This window comes from Pristiophorus japonicus, chromosome 14, assembly GCF_044704955.1.
Source record: "Pristiophorus japonicus isolate sPriJap1 chromosome 14, sPriJap1.hap1, whole genome shotgun sequence".
Lineage (NCBI taxonomy): Eukaryota > Metazoa > Chordata > Chondrichthyes > Pristiophoridae > Pristiophorus > Pristiophorus japonicus.
The window spans coordinates 163,157,983-163,172,389 of record NC_091990.1 but is presented as its reverse complement, the minus strand read 5'-3'; the positions used below and the strand labels follow the sequence as shown (position 1 = coordinate 163,172,389).

General features: G+C 44.1%; 2 protein-coding genes across 4 annotated transcripts in view; one reads left to right on the top strand and one right to left on the bottom strand.

The window, feature by feature from the left end:
- tssc4 (tumor suppressing subtransferable candidate 4) overlaps nucleotides 1-12,867 on the bottom strand; it is a 34,700-nt gene extending 21,833 nt beyond the window's left edge. The window contains exon 1 of one of the 3 annotated variants that reach the window (XM_070899761.1): nucleotides 12,692-12,867. The gene's annotated coding sequence lies outside the window, so the exon portion shown is untranslated. Of the gene's footprint in view, nucleotides 1-11,785; nucleotides 11,996-12,691 lie in introns of those variants that run through there. The other 2 variants (XM_070899759.1, XM_070899760.1) reach the window with 2 other exon arrangements.
- Nucleotides 12,396-14,407, top strand: part of slc22a18 (solute carrier family 22 member 18) — a 136,544-nt gene continuing 134,532 nt past the window's right edge. The window contains exon 1 of the mRNA XM_070899758.1: nucleotides 12,396-12,811. Within this exon, the coding sequence (XP_070755859.1) occupies nucleotides 12,704-12,811 (108 nt within the window). The 5' untranslated portion in view covers nucleotides 12,396-12,703. The remainder of the gene's footprint in view (nucleotides 12,812-14,407) is intronic.

Here is a 14,407-nt window from a genome sequence, read left to right as displayed (position 1 = left end):
TGTGATTGGCTTGTGTCCAGCCGTGATGGGCTGTGTAACTGTAGTAAACTGTTTGTAACTGTTGTGAAACATATAAAAGTGAATGTAACCCTTTGTTCTGTGGAGAGAAGCCTGGACTCAGTCTTGTGATTTCCTCCCCGCTAAGCGTAATAAAGGCCGCATCAGCATTGGAACCGACTCTGAGTGTTGAGTGATTCTTCTGAGAAAACACTAACGCTAACAGTGGCGTAGTCGACGGGATTTCCCGGAGTCGCTGGACGCCCTTGGAAAAACCCGGGTGAGTATAAAATAAAAACGATTTTTAAGTATTAAGGGTGCGGAAGGTGGAAGCTGGTTGATCGACACGAGGAGACAGTCTAATATCTCAAACGCCTAGCCTGAGCCTGAATTAAGAGGACTTTTGTCCCACGTGACGGCCAGGAACCAAGTAGGCGTAGGGAACACACTTAGACCGTGGGATCGTGATACCGAGAGACATCTTCCGGACCCAGTAGTGTAATTTGAAATACCCCGGGGTAGAACCAAGCGGTGTACAGCGGCTAACGGAATCCAAACCTGTGAACAGGGTCAGACCAACGGGCCGAGCGGTGGTAGGTAGTCGTTAAGGATACGTAGAGCACTGCGGGAATTGCTTAAACGCGTTTTTAAGAATTATATAAGTTTGTGTAACAGCAGAACTTGTGACCTGACAGTAGCCAAGGGACAGTTTACTACAAGTCGCGCTAGAAAGAAAGCGGACCTCTGAGAGTAGATTCCTAACGGTACTAGTCCTACCCAGGAATGGCCATGAAAACAAGTAAACTCGAGTGGGGACCAGAAGGGTCGCTTACCCGCCACCTGGCGGAAAAACAAAAGAAGCTAATCGAAAAAATGATTAAAGCAGGGTGGAATCCTCAGGAACTAGTTATGTGAGGAATTATTTAGATAAAACTATGAATTCCCTGAAAGGTCATGGATCCAAAAATAGAGCCGGCCAAAACAAGAAGAGAGACTGTTGTAAATGTCTGATCGTTGAGTGAGAAGTGTCTGTGTGATTTTTGACTGCAGAATGAAATTTTTATGTTTTCATGTTCTGAAAGCCTGGTTGGAAGAGGAATGCAAGTGTCTGTTTATTTTAGAAACAGAGTGAAAGTCTTTTTTTAACCCTTTGTAATGTTGTCCTGTATGTGGGAAGTTTTAAGACATTTAAGTTAGAAACGCAGGTGTGGATTTATTCGGATGATAAGTTACGGAGCTAGGAAAATAAACAAATAAAGGATAGGTTTGTTGAGCAAAAGATTTATTTGACACACTCACTTACTTGCCAAAAGAAAACATGCAATGATTGATTGGGTTGAAAGACATAAATTTAGTCTCGGAATGAGATAAAGAATGCTTTAAAAAAAAAAGAGCTTCTAGCAAAAAAAAAAGTTTTAAATAAAGATTGAAATTACAAAGTTTGAATTGGGATTTTGAGATATTCAGAGAAGGCACAGAAAATACTGAGGTGGATTCAAAAAAAAAAATTATTAAATTAAATCTGATCAGGTCAAACTTCTGGGCGAGTGGCGAGCTATCTGCGAAGGTGCAAAAGGGACTTTTGGAAAATGTTAAAAACAGCAAGCTTTAGTAACGACTTTGAAACTAGAGCATTTTGAGATAACGAAAGGCAGCCCTCAAACTCTCAAAGCTGGACTCCATTCCAGTTATGGAGAAAAAGAAAAAGATAAAGACGCCACTTTGAAAGTAAACAAATGATTTTAAATTAACAACTTTATGGAGTTACGAACCCTCCGTGTAAAATACAAAACCTAATTTGAAGAAAGAAAAAAAAAATGTAACGGACTAAATGGAAAAAGACATAACTTACTAAATACTAGTTGATGTTTGCTGTGAAAAAGATATTGGTTTAATTAGAAGGAAAAAAAAAATTGGAATAAGTAAAAAACACTCTACATGGATTCGAATTTTAAATTATGAAAAAGTTTCAATGCAGTTTGAAAAGATTTCCAAAATGGACATTGTTTATCAAAAAAAAGTCCCGAACAGTCCAAACAAGCAGGAGGGTTTTGAAGATAACGAGGAGAAAGAGAGAAATAAAAAAAAACAGAATTGAATTTCAGTAAACAAAATTGCTATTGTATGTGTGGTCTTGTTTTAAAACAATTTTTTAAAAAAATTATTTGGCAAGTACTTGAATTAGAAGTTAAGAAAACATTGGAGTTTACTCTAATGATTTATGCTGTTTTTAACGGATTCCTAATTTCGAAGCCAGTTTTGAAGGCACAAAGACTTTTTTTCAGATGATTACGTGAAGTCACGTAATGACATCAGGTCTTCTTACAAACCTAGAAAGGAGTTAACCCTTTCCATTGACAGCCGTTTTATACTGAACATTATTAATTTGGATTTCTTAATAGGAAAAAAAAAGACTCACCTAACAGAGGAAACAAAAATAAAAACAGAACTAGCTTATGTAATAATACTTGCCTGATACAATAAAGAAATAGATACTCAATAAAACAAATTGAAGAGTTAAAAGCTAAGATAAACAGGCTGGAAGAGATAACGGGACGAGACGGATAGTGCAGTGCGCAGCCATAGCACCATCACCTCTGGCAATAGAGCCAATGTACCCCACGGTGGGTAGGTGTAGTCCACAAACCCAACCTAGCGGTAAAGCAGACAGCGATGTTTGGAGGAATAGCTTTGGCCTTGGTCATAATAGGAGTTTGGGTAATATTTAAGTGGGTAAAGACATGGGCGCACGCCCTACAGATTCAGCTCGAAATGGTTCGATTATAACCTTGTGCTTCTGATTTTGCAGGGTGACAGGGACACTCGTAGAGCAAAAAACTTAACCCCTGGTGACGACCAGGCCGTCTGTTTAAAATTACAGATAATACTTACCGGAATGGGAATACGAAAGGCGCTACTCGTAATATGGATAGCCCTGCGACATGCACGTACCCTGGGCAACACCGACGGACAGCAGAGCACGCTGGAAATAAACAACTACATGAACTATGGAGTCTTGTTTAATTTAACAGACGGAATGTGCATCCCAGCAGCCAAGGACTGGAGCAAGGACAGGACTTATTTTAATGCATGGTTACAAGTGAATCCTAATAAGAATCCTAATAAGAATAAGAGTATGTGTACAGTGCTCCACGGGTATAAGGAGCAGATGCATTAAACGGAGGGATGTCAAAGGGCCTGATGAATGTACTTTCGGCATAATTTGCGCGCCTCCGGGACAATCCCAGCAATCAGTCATCCGCAAGAAGGGAATGGGGCTGTGTGGGTATTACGAGGAGGCGGGGGCGGCTGCACTATCATTGTATGTATGTTTCTCACCCCCTCCGACACCACGCCCCATAAGAATCACTAAATTGCCCGAGGAACTGCCTTGTCCCATAACTACGAAGGGACCAGAGAATGGGATTGTAATGTACAACGAGGGGGAACTGTTGTATGATAATGTTAAACATGAAATTGTGCCTGTTCTGATCAATATTTCAGGCATCCAGATGCCGGAATACTGTACAGAACAGTCAAGGAAGATGTACAATGTATTAAGTAAAGTTGTAATGCAGCAGGCTGCCGATGCAATGGGTGCCAGTAGGTTCCGGGGACAGGGGTTAGCCCCCAGGATGAAGAGGGAAATAGTTAATGATGTTGCTACCGTTTTCAATACAGGGACCTCCGTAGTGAACTCGATAGACATACAAGGATTAAATGAGAGGGTGGAACAGCTTAGAGGGGTGATGAAGGGGTTATTGGAAAGGGTGGAGCAAAACCAGGAAGACCAAGCCAACCTAGGAAAGGAGGGTGCCAAAATCCAGCTGGATGGCATCTCAGTCCTGGAAGCTCACGCCAGAACCATCAATCACCTCATTGATAGAGAACAGTAAGATACAGGGAAAGCAAAGACAGGGGCAACTCTGTCACGCTTATGGTCTATGGATGGTGGGACAGATCCGCCACAATCTCGACCAGATCCAACGCGGGGAAGTACCCGATTGGATAGACAGTTCACATTTAGCTCAGTTGGCTAACCAAAGGGGGACACTGGATAATTGTACTCTGAAGGGACTGACCCGAGTATACCCAGCAATTCCAGATTGCCAGATGGGTAGGACTACCGGGATAGAGACAGTCCTGATGATCCCTATAGCCACGCCGGACTCAGGGCCGTTCCCCCTATACCAACGAGAGAATATCGGAATAATACGGGAAAATGTGTCCATACGCTACTACCTGACCACCACCTCTGCCGTTCGTCGAAACAACATACTTACCGGGATTTCTCTAGCAGATTGCAAGCAAAAGGGGGAAATCACAGTATGCCCTCACCTGGTGGGCCGAGGGGAGCTAGACGAGTGCGGGTTTAACCGAACCGACGGGTGTGTACTAGAAATAGTGCCCGCACACATGCACTTCGCGAGGGCAGGCTACGGAGGGAAGGGAAGATACTGCGTCTCTACTACTGAGCGTTCATTCCAGTATAATGACCTGCAGTGCCCTATACCACAGCCAAACTTTTGCTTTACACCACTACGACCTGTCGCGATCGGGCAAGCGCATATCACCCAGGTTAGGCGCCGGAAGTCCAAAGTTATTGAGGTAACCGATCAGCTCCATGATCATTTGCAGGATTATGACGAGCCAGAGCAGGTCCCTATCCCACATCTAACCGAAGTATTACGAGAGTTGAGGCTCAGAGTGGGTCAATCCGTAAAGCTCTACCACCAACTGCAAACTAAAATCAAAGTACTGGAAGAAGATGCCGAGGTAGACTTACAAAGTCAGAGTTGGTGGAGAAAGGTTTGGGACTGGGGAATAAATGTGAACATCCACCCATGGATTCGAATAATTTCACATATACTGGTCGGGATACAATTGATCTTAGCAATAACATGGGGCATCATGGCCTGCCAGGCATGCAGACACCACGCACAACGAAGACGGACAAATCACCGTTCCCCGGATACTAAACAAGCCTGTTTTGTAAGGGGGCAGGAGGATTTGGCCTTTGTCAATTCGATTTAAGCAACCGGGACTCCTGAAACCGCGTGACTGGCCAGCATGTTGAGGCAGGGAGTACCGGGCCGTGCACAAAATCTAATAAAGGTCGAATGGTCGGTTAAAAGGGGACTAGGACTAGTCCCTTTACCGAAAGGGGGAGTTGTTGTAGGAGGTAGGCACCTTTAGAATATACCAGAATACTAGGCATTAGGCACCTGCTAGATATATCTAAACGCATATAAGTTTAAAGTGGCCACACATAAAATGGCTGCCCAGGCATGATGGGAAATCAGGTAGTCAAGCTGTGAACTGTTGAATGTTCAATGACCGAGCAATAACCCTGTGAGGCCCACTATAGGAATGCCTTGGATGCAGGATAAGAATAATGAGGAGAGAACCCATCTCCCGTATTCAAGGCCATAAACCAATTAATTCCCCAGGAAGAAAGAGATAAGAGAACCCATCTCCTGTAAACAAGGTTATAAACTAATTATTTCTCCAAGAAGAAAGAACTAGTGAGAGAACCTATATCAATCAGCCCAAGCTGACAAGAGACGAACACATGGTTCCTGAGACATAAGGGGAATTCTATTGGGTTAAAAGAACCTATATGTAATCTATAATCGTTGTGATTGGCTTGTGTCCAGCCGTGATGGGCTGTGTAACTGTAGTAAACTGTTTGTAACTGTTGTGAAACATATAAAAGTGAATGTAACCCTTTGTTCTGTGGAGAGAAGCCTGGACTCAGTCTTGTGATTTCCTCCCCGCTAAGCGTAATAAAGGCCGCATCAGCATTGGAACCGACTCTGAGTGTTGAGTGATTCTTCTGAGAAAACACTAACGCTAACAGCTCAGTGTTGATTTTTTTTTTGTCTTATAACACTCCTGAGAAGCCCTTGGGGCATTTTACTATATTAAAGGCGCTTGTATAAATACAAGTTGCTGTTGTTCTTGTACTTGACGCACATTAACCTGGTATATGCAGAGTCCAACGCAGGAGTCACTGCAATCAGGAGATAATCTCATTCACCACCCAATTAAATATGTTCTCGGTGTTAAAACCTACAATTTCTTAGGATAACAGCCTACTGACTGTGCAAAATGCTACATATGCAGTTGGATGCAGCAATTGCTGATATATGGGTTTATATTTTGTTTTTGCTTATAGCACAATGTTCCAATAAATGAACAGCCATTTTAACACCTAATTTGAATCTTTCCAGGTCTGTTGTGGCTCAATTACACTGGTACATTGTAGAGTGTTGAACACTGGCTTAGAAACATAGAAACATAGAAAATAGGTGCAGGAGCAGGCCATTCAGCCCTTCTAGCCTGCACCGCCATTCAATGAGTTCATGGCTGAACATGAAACTTCAGTACCCCATAGAAACATAGAAAATAGGTTATGTAAGCTCAAAGAGGAAAGTAACTGGCCAGAAGTCGATAACAGCAACAACTTGCATTTATATAGCGCCTTTAAGTAGTAAAACATCCCAAACATTCCTTTATAGGAACAATTATGGGACACAATTTGACACCGAGCCACACGAGTTATTTTGGGCACGTGATCAAAAGCTTGGTCAAAGATGTAGATTTTAAGGAGCATCTTAAAGGAGGAGAGAGGCAGAGAGGTTTAGGGAGGGAATTCCAGAGCTTAGGGCCAAGGCAGCAGAATGGACGGCCGTTAAGGTTGGAGTGATTAAAATCGGGAATGCGCAAGAGAACTGAATTGGAGAACTGCAGAGATCTCGGAGGGTTGTTGGGCTGGAGGAGGTAATGTTCCGGAAAGAGTAACGGTCAGAAGCAGAACAAGGCTGGCCTGCGAGTGATGTGGCAGTGGGGATCCACCTTGGTGAGGTCCCACCTGGAATATTGTGTGCAGTTTTGGTTCCCTAATCTGAGGAAGGATGTTCTTGCTATTGAGGGAGTGCAGCGAAGGATGGAAGGACTGACATATGAGGAGAGACTGGATCGACTGGGCCTGTATCCATTGGCGTTTAGAAGGATGAGAGGGGATCTCATAGAAAAATATAAAATTCTGAAGGGTTTAGACAGGTTAGATGCAAGAAGAATGTTCCCGATGTTGGGGAAGTCCAGAACCAGGGGTCACAGTCTAAGGATAAGGGGTAATCCATATTAGGACCAAGATGAGGAGAAACTTTTTCACCCAGACAGTGGTGAACCTGTGGAATTCTCTACCACGGAAAGTTGTGGAGCCCAGAGGCAGAGAGGTTGTTTCCACTGGTCGGGGAGACGAGAACTAGGGGGCACAGCCTCAAAATACGGGGGAGCCAATTTAAAACCGAGTTGAGAAGTAATTTCTTCTCCCAGAGGGTTGTGAATCTGTGGAATTCTCTGCCCAGGGAAGCAGTTGAGGCTAGCTCATTGAATGTATTCAAATCACAGATAGATAGATTTTTAACCAGTAAGGGAATTAAGGGTTATGGGGAGTGGGCGGGAAAGTGGAGCTGAGTCCTTTACGAGGAAGTCATTTATTAATTCTCTCATTAAACAGCACCAGATCAGCAATGATCTTGTTGAGTGGCGGAGCAGGATCGAGGGGCTAGATGGCCTACTCCTGTTCCTAATTCTTATGTTCTTATGTAGTTCGTTGGGTATATTCAAGAGGGAGTTAGATGTGGCCCTTACGGCTAAGGGGATCAGGGGGTATGGAGAGAAAGCAGGAGTGGGGTACTGAAGTTGCATGATCAGCCATGATCTTAGTGAATGGTGGTGCAGGCTCGAAGGACCGAATGGCCTACTCCTGCACCTATTTTCTATGTTTCTGCTCCTATTTCTTATCTGAGTAATCGGTTAGTGACGGCCGAATGCGCTTCCTGTCCGGGAGCAACGGCCGCAGAATACGCTTCTGGTCCGGGAGCAAAGGTCAGTTTGGGGTCGGGCGGGGAAAAAATAGCAACTCATGATTTCTTACCAAATCTCATGGTTTTTAAGAGTTTGTCTCATGATTTATGGGACAGTGGGGTTGGCATTACTGTCATGAGTTTGCTGATCTCCAACTAGGACAATAGTCCAGATGTTACATTTGGCTTCCAGGGACAGAATGTATAAACGTAACAGTGAAAGTGGTGTCAAAGCAGGGAAAAATGGTAAAAAAACAAATTTAAAAACTCTTTCTCTGAATGCACGTAGCATTCGTAACAAAATAGATGAGTTGACGGTACAAATAGATACAAATGGGTAAGATCTGATAGCCACTACAGAGATGTGGTTGCAAGGTGACCTGGACTAAATATTTAGGGGTATTTGACAATTTGGATGGACAGACAGAAAGGAAAAGGAGGTGGGATAGCTCTGTTAATAAAGGATGGGATCAGTGCGTTAGTGAGAAACGATATTGGCTCAGATCAAGATGTTGAATCAGTTTGGGTAGAGATAAGGAATAATAAGGGGAAAAGGTCACTGGTGGGCGTAGTCTATAAGCCCCCGAACAGTAGCTACACTGTTGGACGGAGTATAAATCAAGAAATAATGGAGGCTTGTAAAAAAGGAATGGCAATAATCATGGGAGATTTTAACCTTCATATTGATTGGACAAAGCAAATTGGCCAGGATAGCCTTGGGGAACATTTCACAAGAGTGTATCCAGGATAGTTCCTTGAACAGTACATTGCGGAACCAACCAGAGAGCAGGCTATCTTAGATCTGGTGCTGTTTAATGAGAGAATTAATAAATGACTTCCTCGTAAAGGATCCTCTCGGAATGAGTGACCATAGCATGGTTGAATTTCAAATTCAGTTGGATCTCAAACAAGTGTCCTCAGCTTAAATAAAGGAGACTAGAATGGTATGAGGGCAGAGTTGGCTAAAGTGGACTGGGAAAATAGATTAAAGTATGACACGGTTGATGAGCAGTTGCAGACCATTTAAGGAGCTATTTCATAACTCGCAACAAAAATATCCCAATGAGAAGACTGTAAGAGAAGGGATAACCATCCGTGGCTAACTAAGGAAATAAGGGGATGGTATCAAATTGAAAACAAGGACATACAATGTGGCCAAGACTAGTGGCAGACCAGAGGATTGAGAAACTTTTAAAAGCCAGCAAAGAACGACTAAAAAAATAATGAGAGGGAAGATAGATGATGAAAGTAAACTAGCATGAAATATAAAAACAGATAGTAAGAGTTTCTACAGGTACATAAAAAGGAAAAGAGTGTCTAAAGTAAATGTTGATCCCCTAGAGGATGAGACTAGGGAATTAATAATGGGGAACAGGGAAATGGCAGAGACTTTGAACAAATATTTTGTATCGGTCTTCACGGTAGAAGACATTAAAAACATCCCAATAGTGGATAATCAAGGGGCTATAGGGAGGGTGGAACTTAATACAATCACAAAAGCAGTAGTACTCAGTAAAATAATGGGACTAAAGACGGACAAGTCCCCTGGACCTGATGACTTACATCCTAGGGTCTTAAAAGAAGTGGCTGCAGAGATAGTGGATGCATTGGTTGTGATCTACCAAAATTCCCTGGATTCTGAGGCGGTCCCAGCAGATTAGAAAACTGCAAATGTAACACCCCTATTTAAAAAAGGAGGCAGACAGAAAGCAGGGAACTATAGACTAGTTAGCCTAACATCTGTCGTTGGGAAAATGCTGGAGTCCATTATTAAGGAACCAGCAGCAGGACATTTAGAAAAGCATAATTCAATTAAGTAGATTCAGCATGGTTTTATGAAAGGGAAATCATGTTTGACAAATTTGCTGGAGTTCTTTGAGGATGTAACGAGCAGAGTGGATAAAGGGGAACCAGTGGATGTGGTGTATTCCAGAAGGCATTCGATAAGGTGCCACATAAAAGGTTACTGCACAAGATAAAAGTTCACGGGGTTGTGGGGTAATATTAGCATGGATAGAGAATTGGCTAACTAACAGAAAACAGAGAGTTGGGATAAATGGGTCATTTTCCGGTTGGCAAACAATAACTAGTGGGGTTCTGCAGGGATCGGTGCTTCGTCCTCAACTATTTACAATACATATTAATGACTTGGATGAAGGGACCCTGTAATGTAGCCAAGTTTGCTGATGATACAAAGATGGGTGGGAAAGCAAATTGTGATGACACAAAAAATCTGCAAAGGAATATAGACAGGCTAAGAGAGTGGACAAAAATTTGGCAGATGGAATATAATGTGAAATGTGAGGTTATCCACTTTGGCAGAAAAAATAGAAAAGCAAATTCTAATTTAAATGGAGAAAATTTGCAAAGTACTGTAGTACAGAGGGACCTGCATGAAACACAAAAAAGTTAATATGCAGGGACAGCAAGTGATCAGGAAGGCAAATGGCATGTTGGCCTTTATTGCAAGGGGATAGAGTATAAATTCAGAGAAGTCCTGCTACAACTGCACAGGGCATTGGTGAGGCCACACCTGGAGTACTGTGTACAGTTTTGGTCTCCGTATTTAAGGAAGGATATACTTGCATGGGAGGCTGTTCAGAGAAGGTTCACTAGGTTGATTCCGGAGATGAGGGGATTGACTTATGAAGAAATGTTGAGCAGCTTGGGCCTATACTTATTGGAGTTCAGAAGAATGAGAGGTGATCTTATCGAAACATATAAGATGAGGGGGCTAAACAAGGTGGATGCAGAGAGGATATTTCCACTCATAGGGGAAACTAAAACTAGGGGACATAGAATAAAAGGCTACCCATTTAAAACTGAGATGAGGAGGAATTTCTTCTCTGAGGGTTGTAAATCTTTGAAATTCTCTGCCCCAGAGAGCTGTGGGGGCTGGGTCATTGAATATATTTAAGGCGGAGATAAAGACAGATTTTTGAGTGATAAGGGAACAAAGAGTTATGGGAAGCAGGCAGGGAAGTGGAGCTGAGTTCACGATCAGAGTTGGCTGGACTGACATATGAGAAGAGACTGGATCAACTGAGCCTTTATACATTGGAGTTTAGACGGATGAGAGGGGATCTCATAGAAACATACAAGATTCTGACAGGATGGGACAGGTTAGATGCGGGTAGATTGTTCCCGATGTTGGGAAAGTCCAGAACCAGGGTACACAGTCTTAGGATAAGGGGTAGGCCATTTAGGACTGAGATGAGGAGAAACTTCTTCACTCAGAGTTGTTAACCTGTGGAATTCCTTACCGGAGAGAGTTGTTGATGGCAGTTCATTGTATATATTCAAGAGGGAGTTAGATATGGCCCTTCCGGCTAAGGGGATCAAAGGGTATGGAGAGAAAGCAGGAAAGGGGTACTGAGGGATTGATCACCCTGATCTTATTGAATGGCGGTGCAGACTCGAAGGGCCAAATGGCTGACTCCTGCTCCTATTTATGTTCTAATGTTGAGAAGGAAATAACTAACCAGTGCTTCTACTCCTGATCTTTATTTGTTTACCCTTGCTGGAGGTTCATGTAAGTTGAGGGCACAATCAGGCTTAGTTGTGATGACCCCTCAATGGAGTAGCCTACCAATACTCTGTGTCAAGGCTCTCTCATGAAGGATGGCCACTTGGATAAGATGCCCAAGGGCACTAACTACACTTTGAGTCTCCAAATGAGGCTGGCAAAAAATTGAGGAAAAGTTGCTGCAGTGCCCTTTATATGTATACAAATGTAATGATCACAACGGGACTGAATTAGAGCAGGGCTCTGGTACGTTAGGTCTTCATGGCTAGGCCTCTTGGTGGAGCGAGCCTATCAGAAAGCACGTAAAGGTGACGCACAGTGCGTGCTGATGGCGCATCTCTGGTGCCATGTCCCCCCAGCATCCCCTCCCCCCCTCCGCGCTACTCACAGGTTCCGAGTGGTGGACAGGATACCGTTTAATTCTAAAAGGACGGCGTTTCTGTGTGCATTGAGCTGTGACTCCGAGTCCATATCCCTCTAGTCTCGATGCGGCCTGGCTGCCAGGTATCGATCGGCTCGGCGCGGTACCTTCTCCCGCCTCTGTCACTCGCACTCTCTCCGGGACCGACTGAGGAAAACAGACCAATGCGCAGCTCGCCAGCCCGCGCCTCGCAATGTGCGCCGGGAGTGTGAGTCCGGCCGCCTCGCTGTCCCGCCGGCCGCCGCGGCCCCTCGCTCCCACAGAACTACAAATCCCACATTGCCGCTGCAACCCGCCTGACATGTTCGCACCTTTCCATAGAACTACAAGTCCCACAATGCCGCTCCAATCCGCCTGACATGTTCGCACCTTTCACATTCTTTCCTCACTTTTACACGGTCGCAAATTCAATCCGATCGTGTTTTTAAAACCGCACAAGCGGGCGTTTCAGCGCAGTAAATGTGTCGCCGGTTAGTGGCAGCTGCCTCGGCTAATGAAGAGCCGAGCTGTGAGGTGCTGGCCAATCAGCGTGAAGCGGAGGCGGGACCTGCAGCGTTGACCTCCACCGGGGGGGGGGGTCACAGACTGGATCGAGCGGTGTCGGTTTGCTGTTTGAATCTCCCGCTGTTTGTGGTAACTCGCGGGCGGGGAATGGCGGACATTGGCCCGTTGGATAAACTCCCTCCCGCCGGGCCGCCAGGCGCTGTGATTGGGCGGCGCCGGTTAGTTGGCGGCGGCTGGGCAGGGAGCGAGTGTCCGCCGGCCGCTCAGTGACAGACTGCGGGGGCCGCACCTTCACACACACAGCCCGAACTCCGAGCCTCGGAGAGCGGCCGCTGTCACATTGCGGTTATTGAGGACACGGATACCTGCCTGTCCTTGATCATGACAGATCCCGAGAAAGGCTCCGGGGTGGGCTTCGTCATCCTAGTAGCTCACATCAACATGGCTCTTTATTCCACTTGCTTCTGGATCCAGATTGGAGTCATGCCTGTGAGTAGTTCAGTGCCCTTTCCTGGTTGAAATGGTCAATGTCCCTGATCTGTGCTCGGGTACAATGCAATGATTCGCGCTTCCAGCTTATGCAATGATTCGCGCTTCCAGCTTGCGCAATGCTGGCTGACGGGGTTGAAGGTTTTTTTCCCGAAAGTTTTGAGTTTGTTCCAATTTACACAGTTTGTTGAGTAATGACACATTACGGATTACATAGATGAATAGAATGACACAGCACAGAAGGAGGTCATTCGGCTCTTTGAGACTTATCCAATTAGTCCCATTCCACTGCTCTGTTCTCAAAGTAGTCCTGTCAATCTTTCCCCTTTAAAGTATTTATCTAACTCCCTTTTCAAAGTGATTATTGAATCTGTTAATGCCACTCTTTGAGGCAGTACATTCCAGATCATAACTTACTGTATAAAAACACTTGTACTTTTGCCAAATACCTTAAAAGTGCTCCTGAAGCCTGTTACTATCTTCCTCGCTGTTTACTACATTTGAGTTTTTTGTCATCTGTAAACTTTGAAATCCTATATATCTAGGTCATTTATATATATCTCAAAGAGCAGTGATCCCAACAACAGTCCCTGGGGGACACCATTGCACATTTCCATCCAGTCTGAAAAACATCCGTTCAACCCGACTCTCTGCTTTTTGTTTCTTAGCCAATTTCGTATCCACACAGCTACTTCCCCGTTAATCCCATGGCTTCAATTTTGCTAATAAGTCTATAATGTGGTACTTTATCGAATGCCTTTTGAAAGTCCATATACACAGCATCAACTGCACTACACTTGTCAACTCTCTCTGTTACTTCATCAAAGAACTCAATCAAGTTAGTCAAACACGATTTACCGTTAACAAATCAGTGCTGACATTCATTCATATTCTTCCAAGTGCCAATTAATTTTGTCCCAGATTATTGTCAATAAAAGTTTCTCCACCACCTACGTTAAGCTGACTGGCATGTCGCTTGCGGGTTTATCTCTCGCCCCTTTTTTTGAGCGGGGGAGTAAAATTTGCAATCTTCCAGCCCTCTGACATCACTCCCATATCTACGGAGGATTGGAAGATTGTGGCCAGAGTCTCTGCAATCTCCACCTTTACTTTGCTCAGTAACCTAGGACCAGGAGACTTTTCTACTTCAAGTCCTACTCCAGAGACTTGATCTAGGCTGGCACTCCAGTGCAGTGCCGAGAGAGTGCTGCACTGTTGGAAATGCCTTCTTTCGGATGAGACATTAAACCAAGTCCCTGTCTGCTTTCGGGTGGATGCAAAAGATCCCATGGCACTATTTTGAAGAAGAGCAGGGAAAACAGATTATTTGGTCATTATGACATTGCTGTTTGTGAGAGCTTGCTGTGCGCAAATTGGCTGCCGTGTTTCCTACATTACAACAGTGACTACACTTCAAAAAAGTACTTAATTGACTGTAAAGTGCTTTGAGACATCTGGTGGATGTGAAAGACGCTATACAAATGCAAATTTTTCTTTACTTTAAGCATTTCCAACCTTTTAAGTACTTTCACTTTATTGTTATCCTATTCAATTTCTCTACTACCTCCTCCTTCACTGTGATATTGGCAGCATCCT